Genomic DNA, 24016 nt, shown 5'->3' on the forward strand with positions numbered 1-24016 from the left:
CACACAACACCAATGGCCAAAGTGCCGAAGTTAACCAGGTTTTCAGCATTAATGCATGAAAGAAGACTCTTCACCATAAAAAATGATCGCTGGGAGAGTCTCAGCGCCCAACATTCGAGACACCGTGTGGTGGCGGATCCCCCAACCAGCTCTCCGCTCCACTCCCAAGCTTTTTGTTCTTCCTTTGAGGCTACAGTTTAAAGATCGCTTCCTCCCGTATCAAAAGCTCCATCTAGTTCAATCTCTGGATGCTGACTTGTGTAAAATCATAGAGGACAAAAAGTATAGACGGCTCATCCTAGATCTTGCACGTGGTCTCCAGAACTGTCAACTGATTTGAGATCGTTACGGCTGCGCAGAATCTCACAGAAAACCTAACTCAAAGAAACTATCTTTATTTTATCTTAATTTGTATTATTTTTTTATTTATTTGTATTCGTTTTCCTTCCAAGTTAATATCTGCTATATGTTTTTTTTATATATATACTGTACATAATTTGCCTATAATTTAATCTTCATATTTCCGGCGAGGTAGTATCTCTGCCGCTTGTTAATCCCTGGCATGGTACCATGAAAGGTTTTGTAAAGTCATGGTACCTGCGTGTACCTGTGAGCCTTACATAAAAGATCATATTTATTTTCCTATGTCGTGTTAATTGTGAAAACTTAGCCAATTGTAATAGCACAGAATACTGGGCTCGTTGTATATGTGCTGTATTTATACTGCCGCTAGGGTGACGCAATCATGTATGGCACTTGACATCATCTAAGAGAGATTGCTAGAGATGGATGGTGCAATAGGGTAACTATTACAAAACATATAATGATATTTAGCCATATTTCACAGAAATTCAATGAATTTTGCAAGTGATGCACTTTTTTTGAGCATCACTGTATATGCTGACGCCTCATAACTTGGGTTAATTTGGCTTTTAATATACACACCATTACATATAGGCTTTCTTATATACTTTCATATGATCGTTATTATTTCGAGATAAAGAAAGAGGAATCATTTTTTTATTTAAACACTTAGATATGGCAATTGAAAGAACTGAAAACTCTGGGAATATGCACAGAAAGTCGGAACTAAAACCAATAAAACTTTCACTGCATTCCAGAAACTAAAATAAAATGCGTAAGGTTTTAGGGCCTGATAAACATAATACGAGTAAGTATAAATTACTTCATATTTTTAGGTGTACTTGAATGTTGATCTGAATTGAAATATCTGAGAGATGCCATGCATAATCAGATAGCCAAATCGAGGGACGACCGCTATTATGAGTGATATGTTATATGCGAAAGCGGAAAGGGCATAATTATCATCGAATGGAATGAACCCTGAAATTGTTTAGAATTGGACCCGAGAAGCAAACATTTTACTTCTGATATACAGAATAATCAAAACAAAGAAAATAGACGGAACAAGAAAAAAAGCGAGCTAAGATAGCGGTGATTTGTAAAATTATTTTAGCATGGGAATTGATAATATATATTGTAATTTTACTAGTCATGTGCAAACAGAAGGTTGAGCTTCGTTCTTGCAGAGTTGTAGGTTCCTTTTAGACCAGAACGCAATGTTTTGTGATAGACCACTTTGAATATCGCACATTCATCATGACAGTGATCTAACCTCAATTTTGTGTTGTATCAAACGTGCTAATCATCATTGAACAGGCATTCCGTCTGTGATTTATATCTCTGTCTGTTAATTCCTGAGTGAAAATTGGACGACGTAAGTACAGATTTATGTAGAATCGTCGTACGTTTTTACATTGCGAGTCACCTTCTGTGTATTCTGACAGTGTCAGAGTCCTCAACGAATTTGCATTGCTTCTATTTGGTTGATGGCCGATGTTAAAGATCTGGATGTGACTCGGCGGTACGTATACACCTCTGTATATTCCGTCGTATTATACGCCTCAGAAATATGGGTATCTGCAGCCCCCACGAATATCAAGCGCGTGTACTCCTCCGAATACTGGCTCCTTCTTTGGATCACACATAAATATCATCGTCCACCCCAGCAAAGAACAACTACGATGGCAACCGCACTGAACTTTGCCCGACTGCCAAACCTTATAATGGAACGACGCCTCACTCTAACTGTCAAAATGATCACTGGAATAATCTCGGAGCCAAACATATGGGAACTGTGCAGCTGGAGAATCTCTCAACCCAGCTCCTTTATAGACTACCGTTATAGACTAGCCCTTAGCGACCGTTTTCTACCCAAGCAGATGCTTATCACAGTCCAAGCAATCGAAGGCGACCTCTACAAATTTGTCAAGGATTGCAAATACCGGAGAGAGAGAGATCCTTGATGATCTAAACTCAACCAGGCAAACTGCACAGTAATGTGGCAGTATAATAAATTTAAAAATGTCTATAATATTGTATATAATATCAAAAATACTGTTTTTTGTTGTTTGTTTATTTGAGCATTAGCAACTAAGGCCATATTGCTCCTGGGATATGCGGTGGTCATTCCCTGACCTTTCCGCATCCTCCGTATTTGGTGATCACGGGCTCGAACCCCGGTCTAATCAAGAAGCGTGTGCTAGGCACTGCTGCTCCTGCCCACCTAGCTACGGAGGCGCCAAAAATACTGTATAATATCTTTATGAGTATATTGTGAATAATTTAACTGAAACTTATTATATTTTTGGCCCCTGGGGAATGAACCCGAATTTCGATGTGGGCCCCGTCCTCAAGGCCTTTGTCCACCAGCCAGTGTGAAGCCCTTGGCATTCCTGCTGCGAAGGGTACATTGTATACATCCTTTTGTACACAATAAAGATTATATATATTTATTTATTTATTTTATTATTTTTTTTAATATGTGTAAAAGCGTCTGCAGGTGTATGGTAATCATTTCTATAAGGGAGTAACAAGATATTGAGCCACCGTGTATTCTACACCTAAAGAGAAAGGCAACCTACAGCACATAGTGTCCTCGCCTGTTTGGATATGTAAATTCAATTGATTTGGGAGGCGCAATATGGCCTATGCAGCCCTTTCGCCAGAAAATACCACCATCACCACCACAACAACAACAACAACAACAGCCTCTTTGGAAACTTCTCCAGTTTGGAAGAGGTCTTCAAAGAGTTCGAATCTTGTCGGATGCTGGATGAATTATTGATGGCATCTCCATTATGTTACTTTAGTTAGACGATCTCAGGCTGAGAGATCGTCTAAGTCTAAGGGGATCCTCATTGTTACACGTTTTCGGCTCTCATAAAGTGAAGCCCGTTAAATCTGCCCGCGAAAATACTTCAACAGATATAATTACACTGACGAAGTTTGACCTAAGATGCTGACGCGTCCACCACCACCAGCAATAACAACAGCAAGAACAGTTACAAGCAAATTACGTCATATAGTACTTAGACCAGCATGTGCATGCTACCAGTGCATTTATTCTATATTGTATTATGTAAATAATTCGTGTAATTATTTCATACATTTTATCGGCTCAATTAAAAAAGAACGCAGGAATAAATCGTAATGCCATTTAATATCCAGTTAGCTGGCGATAATAAATGTATTTTACTATGCAAATGTATGCAGGGGTTTTCGATTACTAATTACTTTTGTCAGCATCCCACCCTCTTCCATCTTCTCTTCGTAGTGTAATTAAATAACCTTTCGTAAATACCACCGAGAATACTGGTAAATTAAAAAACTGTCCGCATTTGGATTAATTTTTTTTCGTTACAAGGAAGTGCATTCAGTACTATTTCTAACATAATATATAAAATCTAGTATCTCATAGTTAAGTGCATATTATAGCATCATCTCTTGAATTAGCATGAAGACAAGTCTAACAAGCAGAAATTCAAAACCTACTTTAACAGCATTTGGTTTAGTGAATTAAAAAATGAATCTGTGTATTCATTTTTCAGTCGAGTAGTTCAACAACCGCGTAAATGCATCTTGATTTATTTTCGCATGAGTGCATATAAATAAGGTATCCTATAATGCCACGATACATTTTCCTTTTGGCTGAATAATTCATGGGTTCTGTAGATGTAGGTGAATAAGTGAGGTGCTATGAATAAACTTCTCATCCATAAATAAGCAGATCAGTGATGGCATTAACTGACGAAAGGCGTCTAGATAGAAAGAGAATTTCACTCCATTGTCAATCTGAAAGAAAATCACCTTTAAAAAGGATGGGAGGAAAGGAGATCTATTGTGCCTCTCATTCAATTTATGTAAGGTTATTGTGAGTAAACTCGAATACTCTAGAACTGAACAAATACGTGTACATTTATTGCTGGTTACTGTAATGCCTGCTTGTTTATGTTTTTTGATGATCGTCTGATTTACTTTTTTTGTTCAAATTATGAGGAATTAACTGTGCTTTTTAATTTGGTTCTTATAGGAAGTAAAGCGACATCTTTCTGTAAGGAGATTGAGAAGAGACATTGTTGCAGCAGAGTGCATATGTCCACCAGGTAAGCGAGTTTTAACAATTTAGTCACAGTGGAATGTGAGGCGTTCAACCTTGGTGTTTAATAGAAGCTTTTAAATAATAGATAGCATAGCCTAATTCTGAAGTGATATTAAGGAGTAGCTCCTAATGGTAATATTGCAAGTCACCTTCTGTGTATGTTATTTCTTTTATTTATGCATTTTTTTATTTTATTTCTTTTAATGGTGCTACTCCAATAGAAGAGTACTTACAAAACAGGAATCCTCAGGATTGTTTACGCCACCTTAATAATTTAAATGCTGTGATCCAGTGTTTATATTTTAAGTGATCCAATATTCCTATTGGTAACTCTTTAGGAGGCTTTCGGATCAGCTAGTGTATAATCTTGCTACCTCTGCTCTGCCAGATAGTGGCTGGAGGGAGTCCGAGTAGTGTATATGCGGGGGGGGGCATTGTCGAGCCCCCGTTATGTCAAGGATCTGGGTATATTCTTACCATGTGTGCGCCATATCCAAAAATTTCATTACTTCCTACAGGTTGTCCCCTCTCATTTTTTCTTACTATTGAATACCCAAGCACGGTACTAAGTACTATAGGTTCTAATACCTTTCGTGTTTGAGGTTTTCATAAAAAAAAGTAGTTTAGTCTTTAGCAGAGTAATTACCATATTTAATATGGTGTTATAAAATTTTTAACTTTGAGAAGCATAATTTTTAATTAAATCTCGTGTTATATTACTTGGTTTTGATGGAAGCGGTATGTATTATTGGATTTTTTTTTTTTTTTTTTTTTGTGATTATAATGATTGATTTAGGTAATCAATTTGTTTACAAGCATTTTGTTTATCCATTTGTGTTTTAATATTTAATTCATAAAATTTTGTAAACTTAATAATAAGAAGAAATAATATTTGGAATAAGCGAAAGCAAGTTTTGTTAAATTGTAAAATTCTCTGTCCAGTTCAAAATCTTAAGTATAGTTTAACTATTTATAATTTGAAATCATTCTTGATGAAATTAATCATCCAAGGAATTCTCTATTACAACTTAGGAAATCCAACAGCGATTATATTACCCCATTCTAAAGTTCTGAACAAATTTGGGAAAGACGCACACACATCAAACGTAATTAATAATGTTCTGGTAAATGATTTCAGATTTAAAAGAAATTATCCTATTTCCAAATTAAGTACTGTATTTAATTAGGGAATTCTTGATTTTTAATAACCCAGTTGATTAATTTTGTATGTTTATATTATCGATAGTTTTAAGGTGACATGTATTGCTGGTCTCGATTACACAAGTTGTCTGTCCAACATGTCGCACCATTTTATTGAAAAGTATTTGCGATTTCTTTGAAAAAATATAAAAATATTATATCATAAAACATTCTGCTTAGAGAGCGTCCAGTGCGCAGTTATTGGTTAGCAACTAAATGTTACTTAATCACTGGTTAGGAAATTATTTTGTCGTTCACTGATTAGTCAAAACCACCAACCACCATGCCATATTGGACGGTTATCTTATGACTTTCGTACTGCGTTTTGTCTGTCAGTTTGGACCTTTGTTTAATTGCTTTTTTGTAGCGCATAATGTATCGAAAATAAGTTAATAATCCTGATTAATTTTTTTGTGTTGGAAATCGACTTTGGAATCCTCAAAAAAGTTTACCGCATTGATTAAAGGGGAGTATGAGTTATACTTATGGAGCTAGGCATGTAGATCAATATAAAATCTGGGCTCTCCACATTTGTTTGCAGTTCATGGGCTAAGTCGTTGAGTGGATGGTTACTGATTTGCTTTCATCAGTGCGATTTGCCGTTTAGGTAGCATGGAGAGAAACATCTGAAGGACCATGTAAATGATTGCTATTTTTGCTTGATTTGTTTATACAATTTTCTTCAACTTCGGAACAAAAAAATGTAAACTGCAGCTATTATCAACCCACTGCAGGATGGAAGCCTCCTCAACAATTCATGTTGAGGAAAATGGAGCATAATCTGCCACGCTGGTCCAGTGCGGGTTGGCAGATCGATCGTATTTAGCAGTCGGAGTCTTGAATCTCAGTCTGCTCAAGGAGCGTGTGCTACTGCAGTTCCACTTCTGACCACTCGTCTACAGAGGCCTTACAACACCTTAACGTGCTGTATATTGTTCAACCACTATCTTATTATTAGAATCTATTAATATTTCAACCACTTGAAGGATTTTGAAAAAAAAAAAAAAAATCCTTGTGTATTTCTGGGCTCTCTTTATTTATTTAAATTATTTCTCTTATTTTTTAAACTGTACCTATTTTTAGCTTACCTGGACGACAATAATTTTTAGTCGGTGTGTGATTCACATCAAGCCGCAAACCAGTTTTTCAAAGAAAGAACATTTTCTTTGTCAGTGGTTATGTGATGCCTTTCACGGTCCCTCAATCCCATAGTACATAGGATGATAACTTTCTCAAGGACGTACTTGTAAAAGTTTCATATTAGAATTCCCATTTCGTCACCACACTTTGAATTGGCCGTTAGTTTTTTGAAAAAAAAAAAAAAAAATCAAAAGAAGCAATCAAACAAATGTTCAGGAAATATTTAGAGATTAGATCATATAAAAGGATCAATACCATGGCTGCCTTAAAGACATCACTTATATCAGCCTCTTGGGGTAGACGGAAGAAAATTGCTCTTCGTTTCCGCCCGGAATTTTGCATAACGAAATCGTGTTTCGATGCCAGAACAAAATTTTGCCCTAATACCATTTCATTAATTAATCTGTTTATCCCTGGCAAATATGCTCATCACATAAACATTTATTTAATTTAAAATTCAGGATACATTATGAAATGTTAAACTCTTTTTTTTTAAAGAGTTTAATCTTATTAAGGAGGTAGGTATCAAATTTTTAATTGATTTATTCATTCTTGTATAACTTAACTTATTCAGTTGAAATTAGTGTTATAGTTCATGTATATTTGCATTCCGTTGTAGTTTTCGGTATTTGCATTTTATTTTTTATAATTTATTTTATTACTTCAGTATTGTTGTTACTTGATTTATTTTTTATATATTACACGTATTATTGCTCGACTATTTACTTTAATTTCATGCATTATAATTCGGGGTTCCAGCTCCTTGTTTTTTTTTGAAATTAATCTGTTTTTTCAACCACCTTCGCAAATTTATGTCCCATTTTATTTATAGAAAAAGAAAAATGTTCCAAAAGGAAGATTATTATTATTGTAATTTGTTTAAAATGGTCACAGTCAATTTCTTAGGCAGTGATCAAAGCAGAAAAGTAGGTGATACTCTTAAAGAAATGCTGGATGTCTTTAAAAAGTGGACGGAAACGTGTCTTTGGTGATACCTTTCATGCATTCGCGTTTAGATTTTTTTTTTTAACGATTAGATTTAAGTGATGCCAGCGTTGAAAACAAGTTAAACAGATTTCATGTCTAATATGGAAAAAAAAAAAAAAAAACGCTTACCAGGAAAGGTGGAATCCTAATGTGCTGGCTGACTATTATTGGACGTTGATCAGAGAAGTGCCAGATGTCAGTTATAAAAGTAAAAAGAAAAAAAAAAAATAACAAAAATTTTATATTTTATATTTAATTTACTACATTATTAATTACACTAAAATTTTATTCAGGTATTCCTTTACAAAATTTACAAGGTTTTATTTAAATTTATAGCACAGTCCAAGTTATTAGAATGGTCTATTTCTTAAAGAAGCAAACAACTTTTTTTAGTATACAGTGCTGTTAATAACACTATATACTAAAAATACAAATACATGCAGTGTTGTTAGTAACTTTATGTAATGATACAAGAACATTAAACATATGTTTGAACTAATTCTGTGTATTAGTTCATTAAAATACAAGAAGAAAAGTCTACACTCGGTTTAAAGTAGGAACAACGGGTTTTAACTAGAGCTTTACACAGTTTAGTGACGTCATTTCCGCTTCTAGCGTTTTGCGTATAATAGTAAATTTATGAAAAGCAATCACCTGCAGTACAATTTACATAGAAGCAATTATTATCAGAAAGCTTGCTTACTTTAATTAGAAACGTTTTATTTATGTAAAAAATATTTTTATTTTAATTATTACTAAGTATCTGAATAATGTTACTTGTAATGTACGTGGTTATCAATAAATCCAGAACAATAAATGTTCGTTGATTAAAATTTAGCTATGAATTGAAGAGTACTCAGAAACTCAATGTTGTACAGCAGTGGTAAATGAATTTTATTAGTACTATGATCAAAAGAAATATCACATGTTCGAAGTGCGTGCCGTGTGACAGAAGAGACAGATAGGTTTCAACACGGCGTGAGAAGGAATCCCGTACACGTGCGAGTTACACTGTGTTGTTTTTAATAGCAACGGCAGTTTCGTGGATGTGATTCAACAAGTCATCTCGGTCGTCAACCTCTGTGATGTATACAATTTGTTTTATGTGTAATTATTTGTTTTAAACGATTTGCCAACCTCTGTGATGTAAACAATTTGTTTTACACATAAAAATCTAACTGTTTAAGGTCAAACAAACAACTATATTTTAGGATCACCTAGAATTTATCCCATGTACCCATATACGATGGGTTGTGTATGTATTGTGTGTACTGTGTCTGTAAATTGCGTCTGTTCTCTGGCCAATTCGCCTGTTTTGTTGGAAGAAAAAAACCCCAGTTTCTGGGGAAAAGGGTTAATGTCAGAAGAGCGTGTCGGCCAAGAAATGGGACTTCCGCGACCAATCGAGTGATTACGGTAACGATCGTTTAAGACCATGTTCTTACTTGTCGCCCAAAATGCGGAGGCTCTCCCATTGTAGCTTCTTTTCACTTTACTTGGTACCTCTTCTCCGTTGATTGTATGTGCTGGTGAAATCTCACGCTGTTCTCTTCACTAACATCGTCTAGATTTGTTCTGCAAAAAAAAAAAAAAAAAAAAGTCTAGATGAGAGTGCAAATTATGGAGTTTGGTTTGACATTCTGCATTCCATTTTTACGTAATTTTTAATCAATTTATTAACTAGTCCTTTGTAAATTTCGCTTTTAAAGTTACCGAGAAAGCTCTTCACTACAAGGTGAAACGAACTGCCAACTGCGTTCGCTCAGCATCAGTCGTTTTGTCTTTCACGGCTTTGAAGTCTACATCATCTTGTTTGTGGACTAATAAATGTACTACATTTCAGTTGTAAATCACACAGATTTGGAAACATAGATTGCATATGATCGATTTTTCATACTTATTTGAAACGTCTTTGTCATGATCCTAGAAAAATCATTGAGAAATAAAGAATGAATCCTTTGATTGTTGAACCCTACATTGGGTTCCTCTTCTGAACAGTGTACAGGCCAGGAAGGTGTATATCTATTTTTACAATCGTGATAAATATCTAAAATAATTGGTTAAATACAGGGATCAGTGCAAACGAAACATTTTTAAAAAAATATAACGATAAAGGAAATATGAAATTTTACTTAACTGAATTAATACCAATTTGATGTATTAAAATCTCTTGCTTGAGTATGCATTATCTTTATAAGGCGTGTATCCTTTAAATTCTCAAGAGAGTTTATTTTATTTGTAATGCCTAATCGAGGATGTCGCTTGGGTTAAGTGGCTAAATTAGGAAATACCTCCCAGTGCCCTAACATCCGTCAGCCACTTGTTCAGCAGCCTTTCAAAAGAATACTCGCTAATTTTCTCATTAAGGCTTTCCCCAAGTGTGGGAAGTTAGTTTGTTATGGCTTTCACCTTTAGTGATTGCATGTGAACATCTCGCTTTAATCAGAGTACTCAGCATTTTTAATTTTCCAGGGGGAACGTACAATTCTCTATTTCATATTTTGGAAACTTAATCCCCTTTCCCTACTTTCAAATGCGAAAAAAGTTGCATTTTAATATGAACAGAAATTTAAAAAATTTTTGAGTTATTTTAAATTGTTTTCATTTGTATATCAGTGGTTTTCAAATTGTCTCCTCTGGACCCTAAACTTTCCTAGATTCTTTTATTAATTTCAAGATGTTTATTACTGTTTAAATATTTTAAGATATTAGGGTTTCGCGAAAAATCTGGGTTTGTAAATGCATTCCGCGGAAGAGTTTGGGAAATATTGTTTTATGTTATATAATATGTGTAATATTTTCAAAGCATTTCATTCGGTCCTTCACGAGATGTTACCGTATAAATGGATTGCTGGAGGACAGAAAGCAGAGGTTTGTGATTAAAGGATATTCTTCAGATTAGTGTAACGTCAGGAGTGGAGTTCCTCAAGGATCGGTTCTCATTTTCATAAATGACATCGACGAAGAGATAGAAGGCGTGATGTCAGACTTTGCAGATGACGTAAAGATTGGCAGAGTAGTTGACGATTAGTGCCAAGCAGCGCTCCTTCAGGATGACCGGATCAGATTTCAAAGATAGTCAGAATAGTGGCTGCTATGTGCAAGGTCTTACACTTGGGGAACAGCAACACCCAAATAAATTATACACTTTGTGGGGTTGAATTAAAAACAATGGAGGAGGAAAGGGATCTGGGAGTTACATTACTGGCAGATATGAAGTTTTTTGAACAGTGTAAAACAGGCAGCCAGGAAAGCCCATGGTGTCCTATCGATGATTTATCGAAGGTTATTCTGTAGAGATAAGGAGGTCACAATCCCACCGTATAACGCAACTGTAAGACTACATTTGTAATACTGTGTTCAAGTATGAAGACCTCGTCTGACAACATTGAGCTTCTTTTCAGGGTCCAAATACGGGCAACTAGAATAGTCAGATCGACAGAAGGACGACCGTATGACTCCGATTATGTGGGCTACAGAGATTGGCGACCAGGCACCTCAGAGGTGACCTGATTGGGGTTTATAAGGCTTTGAGAGGGATTGATAAAATGAACGAAGGTGGAGTTCTCACCGTTATAAAAAATTCGAGAACTAGGGGCCATAAATTTAAATTACAGAGGTTGAGGTTTAGATTAGATTGCATGAAGTTTTCTTTTTGCCTGCGAGTCGTTTATTGTTGGAACAAGTTGCCTTCGCAGGTAGTTGAGGCTGACAGTTTGAATAAATTAAGGGTAAACTGGATAGTTACAACTGTGAGGAGGTTCTTATCCACTTGTTTTTTTTTTTTTTTTTGTCAGTGCAACAAATCCTGTGGTTTCCTGTGGCGAATACTGTTACTATTACAATTATTATAGGCAGGAATTACCTCGAAAATTTATTGAAAAGACATCAATTTTAGAAAAAAAAAAAAAAACATAACGGGGGTACAATATTCTTTTAGAAAATTGCCAGGTGGGGGATGTCAACAAGAAGATTGAATGGTAAGGAATATGTCAAAAGAAAAAGTTTGAATATATGTTTGTTTGTTATTTAGGAGCATTAGTAACTAAGGCCCTATTGCTCCGGGGATACGCGGTGGTCATTCCCTGACCTTTCCGCATCCTCCGTATTTGGTGGTGATGACGGGCTCGAACCCTGGTCTAATCAAGACGCGTGTGCTATGCTACGCACTGCTGCTCCTTCCCACCTGGCTACGGAGGCGTCTGTTTGAATATAGGGATTACAAATGCAGAATGTGCATGATATTTGTCCAGAACTATATCAAACCATTTTGTTTCATGGTAATATCTTAAAGATAGATGCACATTAAGTACCAGCAACCTAACATGATACATTAGACACTAAAAACGCTTATTCTTCTCTAATGCTTAAAGCTGCTTAACGTTTTCTCTATCTCTTTTTGCGAAGGAAATGTTAGGTTACTAATGCATTTTGTTCAGTCCAAGGTCGTTTGTTATACACAATATCAAAACAATGCAAACAATTTTAATATTATAATTAAAATTGTTTAATTGTAACAATATTATTATTATTATTATTATTAACTACTCTCCTAGCCAGCTGCGCTGTATATAGGGATGAAATCCATTTGATATATAATAATAAATGAAAGATAATATGTCCTTAATCGCTAACTTCACCATTTCTGCATTGCTTGTAATAAATGTAACACTTAGAATGTTGCCTCAGTCCATTTTATCTTGGTAATGTTATAGCATAGTTTGTCTTCTTTTTTTTTTTTTCTTTCTTACTTCCTTAGATTTTGCTTCTAACCGTCTTTTTTTTTTTTTTTTTTTGATTTTATAGGCTCATAGGTTCTTTTTATTAACTTATCGGAGTTAACGTATTTTCTGTCCTCGCTGCTATATCGTTATAACCTTAGGATATTCTCTTTTTGTGGCAACAACAAGGTGCTAAGTCAGATCTGCATAAGCTTAATTCTTCTGCAGCTGCGTTATCTGAAACACCATTACTGCAGTTGTCTTTGATCGGTTCCTTGCTTCTTTTCGATTAAGTTTATTTTACGCAAGCGGTGTCTGCTTTGCTGCCGTTCCACATATCTTGAATGAAAGCTTAAGGCGATCATCTAATCGGTATGTACACTGAGTGGTGACTTTATTAGGTATACCTATCCTTTTCATGAGTTGGAGTGCTCCTATAGCAACAGCATCACGTATTCGTAATATGCGATATGAAGCAGGTAGGCAGATACGTTGGGATGATATATGTGTGCAGTACAGTGCAAAAATGGACATGACGAAAGATTTAAATGACTTCGAACGTGGCATGGTGGTCAGGGCCAGACGCTCTGACATGACTGTCTTGAATAGTCATGCTGGCACTTTTCGGTATTGCATTGGGTTTTCACGTAGAACTGTATCGCGATTAGTCCAATTATAAATAACATCCGGCTATTGGCGATCCTGTGGAAACAGCTTCTTGATTCGAGAAGCCAATGGAGGCTGACAAGACTGTGATCGGTTAGAGAAAGACTACAGTCATTCAAATTGCAGTCCAGTAGTGAATTTTGGAGTCTAGAGAAGGGTAACCGATACGCCTTGTTTTTTTTTTATTTTTTATTTCTCTGTATTTGTATTTCTGTGTATCATTTACCTTACAAGTGATGTTATTAGTGATATTCATTTCTTTTCTTTTTTTTTCCCCATATTTATGGACAAAAATTACGTAAAAAGCCAGGATGCCACGTAAATGTGTTAACAGTGTTGACAATTTTTTGTTGTGTGTGGTGATGTGACATTTTCCATTCAGAAACGATAATTGACTCCATTTATGAAGACAGCCTACCCATTATTTTGGCTGTAAGGTAGGGGATGAAGACAAACCCTGGGCACCTCATATTTACTGCAACACGTGCTGTAAATCTCCGTGGATAGTTGAATAACAAAGGACGTTCAATGCCTTTTGCTATCTCAATGATTTGGAGGGAGCGTTCAAATCATGTAAATGACTTATTTCTTCATGGTGCCTCCTCTTCAGCATGGCATATATATAAAAAAAAAAAAAAAAAAAAAAAAAAAGGAAGTGGACTGTGGAATACCCCAACATCCCGTCAGCTATCCGACCAGTGGCACATGGGGATGGTCTGCCTGTACCTCACCCTCCAGAAGAGTACACTTTGGAGTCTTATGGAGATGGGGAAAGTGTGAGGAATGATGGTCAACCTGGGCCTTCAACATCACAGGATCCTGATTTTCTGCCAGAACCTGAGTCGCCGAGTGAGTTACACAGAATCACTCAAGGTGAACTAAGTGATCTAATTCGAGACCTAGATCTATCGAAAGATAAAGCAGAGCTTCTGGGAACAAGGCTCCAACAGTGTAATTTTCTGCAACCGAATGTCAAGGTGTCCGTGTACAGGAGCAGGCAGAATGCTTTGACTCCATATTTTAAAAGTGAAAAAAAAAACCTTATTGCCTGGTGTGATGTCAGTGGCTTGATGACAGCTTTGAATGTGGAGCACAACACACACAGGAATGGAGGCTATTCATAGACTCATCAAAGCTAAGTTTAAAAGCTGTTTTGCTCCACAATGGCAACGCTCTTCCTTCAATTCCTCTAGGCCATGCTGTCCATATGAAGGGTTGTCTTCGCCCAGGAAGCTCTGGCGACCCTGGCGGAGACAAGCCAGAGAATAACGGGCAGCCTGGCTACTTCCTAGTGGTATGTGCGGACAACGTGGATTCCCACCAGGGACCCTGCGGCCAAATGCCATGACACACAGACAGGCTGGGCAGGTCATGGGGTTTTGTCAATGATATATAGGAATTTTGCTAGCAGGGAAAAGGAGGTGATTGTCCCTCTGTATAAGGAAATGGTCAGGCCACGCCTTCAGTACTGCGTACAGGTCTGGAGGCCTCATTTTAGGAAGGATGTAGATTTGCTTGAGCGTGTACAGAGAAGGTCAACAAGATTGGTGAGGGGGATGAAGGGATAATGTTACCAAGAGAGGCTTAAGTTCTGCAAATTGCAGTGGCTGGAGACTAGGCACCTGCGCGGTGATCTGATTGAGGTGTATAAGGCCTTGAATGGGTTGAGCACGCTGAATTCTGATGGGATCCTTCTACTTGTTCAGATTACGAACCTAAGGGGGCATAAATTAAACAGATGTAGAATGGATGTGCGGAAATTTGCCTTTAGCCAGCGGGTGGTTAATTGCTGTAACAAACTTCCATCTGTCATTGTGGAAGTTGATAGGTTGAATAAATTTAAGGAGGAACTGGGAAGGCGTTTGGAGGGAATGGTGTGATTTTTTTTTTTTTTTTTTTTTTGGCTGATGCTTCATAAGCTCATACACTTGTTTTCTTGTATCACATGCTGCTGCTACTACTACAACAACAGAACCTAACGCAATATACAATACACAACACTTTTCTTTCATTTACAGTAGTACTCTATTTCTTCACAGCGTACATATGGCGCAGATGTTGGAAACCACAGGTGGCGCTTGACCCTAATACTGTGCACACACTATGTCCACATGAAGTGGTTGCTAAAAGAAGTGTTTGAACTAAGGAAAAGTATGATTCCAGCGATACGAGGTTGATAAAATCCATCTGGCTGGAGGCATCGCAGTGTTTTGATGCTGCCGTTCTTAATGGCTGCACTGGAAGACCTACTCTTCTTTTCTTTATCTCTCTCTCTCTTTTTCCCCCCTTCCGTTTTTATTATAATTTTTTTATTCTTATTTATTTTTCTTTTCTTTCTCTTCCTTCCTTCCCCCCCCCTCTGAGTGGGCCCCAGAGAAGGATTTTTTTTTGTCTCATACTCTGATACCATAGGTGTCCCATCTAATGGAAGTGGCCCATCTTCCCGTGGCGTGGACGATTTCCCAGAATCATCTGTCCAGGTGACTGATGCTTCTGGGTAGCCAAGTGGTCAGAACATTACAACAGAACACACACATAATACACACAAACCTACGTCAATCACATATCTGGCCCATTTGTAGTGATACTGTTCTTCACAGAGATACGAGGCGGAGTTGAACTAACGTTCTAGGAGCCGCCCCTTACATAAACACATGTCCACATGAAGGGTATGCGCCAGTAGCACAGTGGTGTCGTCACCGTCCTACCCACACCGAATGGAAAAGGCCCAGTTTCGAATCCCGTCGATGACGCGAGGAACTTTAACGGGCTTTTTCACTCCGTGGCTGAGTTAGTCAGGTCTCAGGCGTAGATAGCAAGGTTGTGTTTTCCCCAGAAACTGGGTTTTCGTCCAGAAAAACAGGCAGATCGACCAGAGAACACACGCAATTTATAGGCATAATACATATACGGGTATATATAAGGAATGACGGATGGCCCTAATAAAATAATTTGAATATCTCTTTTTTCCACATGAAGGAGACATGAGAATATGAAATTAATTCTGGAAGCAATGAAGTACAAAGACCACCAATGGCAGATCTGTGGAGACCTGAAGGTAATTGCAATACTGTTGGGCATGCAGTTGGGATACACGAAGTACTGCCGTTTCCTGTGTGAGTGGGATAGTCGAGCTAGGTCCTCGCCCTACAAGAGAGAAGTCTGGCCTATAAGGGAAAATCTGTGCCTCGGGGAAAAATGTCCAGCACAATCCTCTGGTTGATCGAAGCAAAATTCTTCTGCCCCCTTTACACATCAAACTGGGCCGAACGGGCTAGCCGGGTGGGTAAAGTGCCTGCCTGGCAACCCAAAGGTCGCGGGTTCAATTCTCGCCTCGGGCTTGGATCAAAGTACTGCGAAAAACCTTGGAAGGTGCATTATGGCCACAGAAGCCTATGTGCCAACAACTACAAAAAAAAACCCATCAAACTGGGACTCATGAAGAACTTTGTTAAGGGGATGAACCAGGATGGAGAAGCTTTCAAGTACCTGAGAGGACAGTCTCCACTGTTGAGTGATGCTAAGGTTAAGGAAGGAATCTTTCTTGGCCCGCAAATTCGTGAACTTTTAAAGGATGAAAACTTTGAGCGAGTCCTCCAGGGTAATGAGAATGCAGCTTGGGAAGCCTTTAAAAGTGTTGTGCATGACTTCCTGGGAAAGTGAAGATCTGGAAACTATGTTGAGACTGTAAACAACCTTCTAGAAAAGTATCATCAATTATGCTGCAACATGTCACTGAAAATCCACTTTCTCGACTCTCACTGGACTTCTTTCCTGACAACTGTGGTGCAGAGAGTGATAAGCACGGTGAGTGATTCCACCAAGACATTACAGCAATGGAAAGAAGATATCGGGGTAAGTGGAACGCTTCTATGCTTGCTGACTGCTGTTGGACAGTAACAAGAGATGCCCGGGAAGTGGAATACAAGCGACAAGCGAAAAGAAGGCGCTGTCATGAATAGGCCACATTTTGAGAAAGTACTTTCGGTTCTTGTGCAATTTTCTTGTGTTCTTGTTTTTTCACATTTTAATTAAAAACAACTGTGATTTATGTTGTATCAAGGAAATGTAAATATAAGATTGTTTTAATATTACTTTTCACCCCGACTGCTACTGAAATTACTATATTCATAGACAATAGCGAAAGTACTGTATTTCAAAAACTGGAGCTAATAAAATTTCTGAAGTCATATTCATTTTTCTCGACACAAAATTAGTAAAATTTGTCTATTTTAAGAAAGGAAACAAATTCAAAGAATTTTTTTGTTGAACAAATAGCGATTGTGATCTTCAGCTCCATCAAAGAAAAACCTTGGGTGCTCTACTGTTTAATATTATGCGTCAAGGTACACATAATCTGAAAAATGGTGCAATCCTTTTGTCCTATTTTTGTTGTATGCCCTGGTGTGAATTGAACGTATTGGTTAATTTGACTTACTATGTTTTACCGAAATTTTTTCAAGCGATCGAATATTTTGTTAACTCAGTTTCATTAAAATTTGTTATATAGCCCGTGATGATCGACTGTTGCATTTTTATCTTGATTTTTATAAGTAGTCGAGATCACCAAAATGTAATTTAAACCTAATTATGTTATGAATACGTAATTATAGCGATTGTTGATAAAATATTTCTAAGAAATATGGAAATTATATTTGTGCGTTATGAATTCCTCTACCTTATACAATTCTGTTATGACGTGTTTTACCTAGATATATCCCAAAGCACTGTACTTGTAATTTTGCGAATAGGAAACCGACCATGCTTGCCCAGACTGCACACTTCGTTCTTGATAACTTCCTAGTAGTATAACAGAGCACTACTAGGAAGACCGGATATATACTCTCTCTGTCTCGTACAGTCGACTATTGCCGTTCGCGTCGAAACAGCAATTAGCGAGTACATTAGCCTTTAAGCCCAGTATATTCCGGATGTTCGATATGAGAGGGTAGACCTCCCGGTTCTCATACTGGTTAGGGAAGTCCATTGGCCTTACGTGCGTCGATAAATTTCATTTTCATTGATGGTGACGATGTGTGCGTTTCTATGTATGCGACAGCGATTTTGTTAAAGCTCAGATGCATCCAGGACGGAACTCTCTTAACGAAGCATGCAGTAAAGATCTATTTGTTGTTTTTTTGTTTTTTTTTTTTTTTGAGAGTAAAAATTGAAAATTATATTGATATCATTACCGTCATTAATCATTTTCAATATTGACGAACTTGGTTAACATTATCAATAGAGGGGAAGAGCCAGATCGGTTGCCTTCTTTTCAAATTTGCCCTGCTTGTATCTTAGATTTGTTGGAAAAATACAGGACCATGCTGAGGAAATGCCGCGAGCTAGGCCACAATGTCTATGTGTCTGCAATTCTGCCCAGACACGATAGGAGGGATTATATCTTAAAAGCCTTGTGGATTAACTCAAGACTTGACGGACTCTGCAAGGCTTTAGGGGGGAAATTTATATCAGCTTGGCCCACACTTGTAGGTAGAAGGAATTTGTTTTGCAGAGACGGGATACACTTAAACAAAAGTGGTGCAAAGGTTTTTGCCAGTATTATTGAGGATATCTTAAAGGTTCAGGGAAACTGCTACTTAGGGGGGGGGATGTGGGTAATGCTGACACGCGTTTATCTGATAATATTGGTCAAAGTAACTCTTGCACTTACCTCAAGAGTTCTTATCTGTTACCCCAACTGGACATATTATCTAGATGTTCTGGGGGCAGAAACGTTTCAAGTGAGCGGCGGGTACCTAATTCCAGGGAAGAGAGCCTAAAAAACTTCAAGGGTCGTGTTAGGGTAGTTAAATATACAAGAACAGTAAGTCTTAATTGTTTATATAGTAATGTTAGAAATGTCGTCAATAAAATGAGCGAATTCGAACTGCTGGTTAAAACAAGTGACGCGGACATAATAGGGCTTACGGAGGCATGGTGCCACCCGAAATTGGGAATGATGAGTTTCAGTACGGCTTGTATAATGTATTTAGGAAGGATAGGGTAGATAGAAGGGGTGATAGGGTAATGCTTCTTATCAGAAGCAGCCTGAGTGCGACGATAGCTTTCCCGGATTCAGACGTTTCACCTGCTAGTATAGAATCTGTATGGTGTGAGATAGTTGGAAACAAAGGTATAATGCGAGTAGGAGTAATCTACAGACCAGGTGATTGTGAAGATTATGACGAAAGCCTCTACATGCAAATGGCATGGGCAAGTAAGCGTCAATGTCTTATTATGGGTGATTTCAATTTGCCTCTAATTGATTGGAGTAAATGGGAAGTAAACTCGACATGGGGAACAAAATTTTTAAATTACCTAGATGACTGTTATTTGTATCAACATATCAGGGAAAGTACTAGAGAAAATAATATCCTAGACCTCCTCTTCATCACCCATGAATCAGATGACATAACAGGGCTGACAGTAGAGGAACCAGTAGCAGGAAGTGATCACGGAGTTCTACGGTGGATGATGATGAGAGAGGTAGCAGCAGTAAAAGGCAAAGGAATGGGTTTTAATTTCAGAAAAGGAAATTACGATGCCTTAAGGTACTACATGGCCTCTATAAACTGGGTATATATCGCACAGAGAATGAATACATTTGAACTGTGGTATGCTTTTAAATCATTAATCACAGATGCCTTAAATGCGTATTTACCATTAAAAAAAATACTCCACGAGGAGGGTTCCAAGTTGGATGAATAGTGAAGTTGCCACATTACTTGAGCAGAAAAAGGTGGCATGGAAAGGTTATAGAGCAATAAAAAATACTGAAGCCTATAACAGCTACAAGATGATCTGTAATAGAGCCACAGAAAAGGTTCGACAGACAAAGGCAGTTTATGAGAAATCACTGGCAAACAGAGCAAAGAGGGGGGGATAAGGAATTCTTCACATATATAAATGCCAAGAAGAGTAGGGCAAACCAGATCGGACCTTTACATAAGGGGATAGTATTAAATACACAAGTTGCCGTTGCAGATGAACTCAATAGTTATTTTGCATCGATATTTACAAATGAAAAGCCTTTTGTGGCAATGGGAAATTGTTGGAGCGAAGTTGAAAAATATGTAATTAATGATATCGAAATTTCGCAAGATTGTTTAATGAAAAAAACTATCGAGCCTACAGGCCAGTAAGGCTCCTGGAGTTGATGGAATATATCTTATAATCTTAAGGGAGGCGGCAAGTGAGTGCATTGAACCATTGAGGCTAATTATGCGAGCATCACTAGACTCTGGGGAGATTCCCTTGGATTGGAAAAGTGCCAATGTATCTTCCATACATAAGGGTGGCTCTACGAGTGAAGTGGGAAATCATCGACCTGTCAGCCTGATTTCAGTGGTAGGGAAAATCATGGAGGCAGTGATCAAGGGTGGAATTCAGGATCATTTGGATCGAATCGAAATTCTCAAGGATACTCAGCATGGTTTTGTAAAGGGAAAATCATGTTTAACAAATCTGGTTCGCTATTTTGAAAGGGTCACTCACGAGCTGGATTTAGGGAATAATTTCGACATTGTTTATTTAGATTTCAGCAAAGCTTTTGACTTAGTCCCACATGAGCGGTTGCTTTATAAGCTGGAACAAGTTGGAATCACTGGGAAAATCCTTAGATGGATAGCAGGATGGCTTCAGGGCAGGAGGCAGAGGGTTGTCATAAATGGCTATTCCTCAGATTGGGTTGATGTAAGAAGTGGGGTTCCCCCAAGGATCAGTATTAGGACCATTGTTATTTTTAATTTTCATAAACGACATCGATGAAGGGATAGAGGGCGTGATGTCTAAATTTGCAGATGATGTTAAAATTGGTAGAGTAGTTAATGATCACTGTCAAGCTGAGCTTCTTCAGAGAGACCTAGATAGACTTCAGGAATGGTCAGAAAAATGGCAGCTGCTATGCTTTAATCCAACAAAGTGTAAGGTATTACACACCTGAGAAACATTAATCCCGAAATAACGTATTCATTTGGTGGAGTTCAACTAAACCCAGTACTGGAGGAAAGGGACTTGGGTGTTACGATACGGTCAGACATGAAATTCTCTGAGCATTGTAAACAGGTTGCAAGAAAGGCCCATGGTGTCCTATTGTTGATCTATCGAACTTTTGCAAGTAGAGATAGGGACGTGATAATTCCATTATATAAGGCTTTTGTTAGACCACACTTGGAATACTGGCCCCGGGTGCCAAGCGATTGTGACTAAGCGATTTCTCCGTGCTTTCACTGCGATTCTCAAAAGGTGAATTCTAGTTCTCTTTTACGTTCTTCTCCTTAATAAATCCTTTTATTTAATAGCAGCTCTTTTTTTCAAAAGTACTGATCGAGAGCAAGAAAGGAAAGTAACCTTTCTTTTTTCATATTTAATATACTAATCACTACTAACTTCGCTTGGTCACACCAGGCACTGCTCCTGCCTCCCCGTGGCGGGGCCGGTAACCTTGGCAGAAAAGTCCATCTGCCAGGGGCTAAGAGGAGCCAACATGGAAAAAAATATGTTTCCAAATATAGAGTCGACAAGCTGTCGACCCGATAACGAAAATAAACATGACTCGTCACAAGCAAAGAGGTTGAAAACAAATCCCTCGGTGACAGACTTACCAGCATTTTTAATAATGCACTCACTATCAGAACAGCCTCTCAGTAAGCTATCCCCTTTTCTAATCCAAAAACATCTGGAAAGTATTGCAGGGTCTCCCAAGACGGTTAAGAGACTGCAATCAGGGGACTTACTTGTTGAAACTCTAAACCACAGGCATTCTGAAAAACTACTAAAAATGACAACTTTTGCTGGTATTCCAGTTAACGTAACTCCACATGCAACCCTAAATACATCAAAGGGTGTAATATCTAGTTGGGACCTGATGAATGTGACGGAGGAAGAAATTAAAGAAGAACTTAAGGAACAAAATGTCATCGCTGTAAAAAGAATTATGGTCAAAAGAGACAATATACTGTACCTACCAGAAATATAATTCTCACCTTTAACAGCCCAAATCTGCCCTCATCAATAAAAGCAGGATATCTTCTTTGCCGCACTCGTCCTTTTATACCAAATCCGTTGAGATGTTATAAATGCCAAAAGTATGGCCACTCTCAAACGACATGCAGAAGCAACCCAGTTTGTCCCAACTGTGGATCCTCTGATCACATTCAAAGTGATTGTTCAGTGAAAGAAATGATCTGTCCCAACTGCAAAGGCAACCATCCGGCCTACTCTAAGACATGTGAGAGATGGAAAACAGAGAAAAAAATTATGCAATATAAAGTCGAAAATAAAGTTAGTTATCAGGAAGCAAGAAAATTAGTTGCACCCATTATACATAACCGTACCTATGCCAGTATCGCAAAAAAAATCAGACAATAGCCACGCAAACTGATGTTACCATTCCACATAACATATCAATCTCCGACTGGGCTCGAGCTGTCCTCTCTCAGCAAGAGTCCAATACCCTGAAGCACTCATACCAAGCCAGTAATACGCCTCTTAAAATTCCAGCAAAATCTCCTCCTCCACCAGTGATTGCTACTACTTCAAATAATCTTAATTCATCTACAAAAAAGATTATTCAGGACACATCGATGCATTCAGAGTATTCACCCAAACAGGAAGATCCAGTTCTGGAAATATTTGTAGAAGAAGAAGATATGGACACAAGTCGCCCTACATTTCCAAAAAGAGACAAACCAAAGCCAGAACGCCATAAGACATCCACGTCAGGTACAGCTTCTTCTTCTAAATTCAAGTAATGCCTAACATCTTACAATGGAATTGCAGAGGCTTTCGTGGCAACATTGACGACATTCATTACTTAATTAACCGCTACTCTCCAGTTGGTTTCTGCCTGCAAGAAACCTATTTAACTCCTCAAATTTCCATTTCCATAAAAAACTACTCAATCTATCGACTAGATCGGAATACATCCAATTCTGCTCGAGGTGGTGTAGCTATCTTAATTAACACAAGGATTCCAGCTAGGCAAATCACTCTCCAAACCCAAATCGGAGCTGTCGCTGTGCGTCTGATTAGTCAGACTGCTTTAACTCTAGTCTCAGTTTATCTCCCACCAAATCATACTTACTCTTATACTGATCTTAAAGAACTTTTATTACAGCTCCCCTCCCCTATCTGCCTGCTAGGGGATTTCAATGGCCACCACCCTTTATGGGGATCAACTAAATTAGACCGACGCGGCCGACTGATCGAAACTTTGCTGGATAAAGAAAACCTCACTCTTCTTAACAGTGGTTCGCACACCCATATACAGTTACCTAATGGACAGACTTCTGCCATTGACCTATCGATTTGCTCCCCAATACTGTTTTCAGTCATGCAATGGTCCGCTCTGGATAATCCCATGGGCAGCGACCATTTTCCAATTGTTTGTAATCTGATGACTACACAACCACCATTAGACGAACCCTGCAGGAAATGGAAATTTTCTAAAGCTAATTGGGACAAATTTCAGTCAGCAATCACATTGGACAAAAAAATTATACAACTTCATCCCATAGATGAAGTTACCGACTATATCACTTCCTGCCTTTTATTTGCAGCTAAAAGCTCAATTCCAATATCAAATTCAAAGACTCGACGCCATTTCAACTGTTGGTGGAATGAGGAATGCACAAAAGCGAAGAAAGAACAAAATAAAGCATGGAATTTATTTCGGCGAACTCCAACTACAGTTAATCTTATTCAATACAAGAAACTAAAGGCAAAAGCTCGTCTCATTCAAAGACAAGCCAAGAAAGATTCTTGGACTCGGTTTGCATCCACTATCAATAGAAACACGAACCCACGATTAATATGGAAGAAAATTAGGCAGCTTTCCGGG

At 37.9% G+C, this 24016-nt stretch overlaps 1 protein-coding gene across 1 annotated transcript in view; it reads left to right on the forward strand.

Annotated features, from left to right (window-relative positions):
* LOC150081679 (uncharacterized) overlaps positions 1-24016 on the forward strand; it is a 462139-nt gene that overhangs the window by 108995 nt on the left and 329128 nt on the right. The window contains exon 2 of the mRNA XM_090380283.1: positions 4394-4466. Within this exon, the coding sequence (XP_090236409.1) occupies positions 4394-4466 (73 nt within the window). The remainder of the gene's footprint in view (positions 1-4393; positions 4467-24016) is intronic.

The sequence above is a fragment of the Mastigoproctus giganteus genome, chromosome 8, assembly GCF_048544385.1.
Source record: "Mastigoproctus giganteus isolate SK-2022 chromosome 8, ASM4854438v1, whole genome shotgun sequence".
NCBI lineage: Eukaryota > Metazoa > Arthropoda > Arachnida > Uropygi > Thelyphonidae > Mastigoproctus > Mastigoproctus giganteus.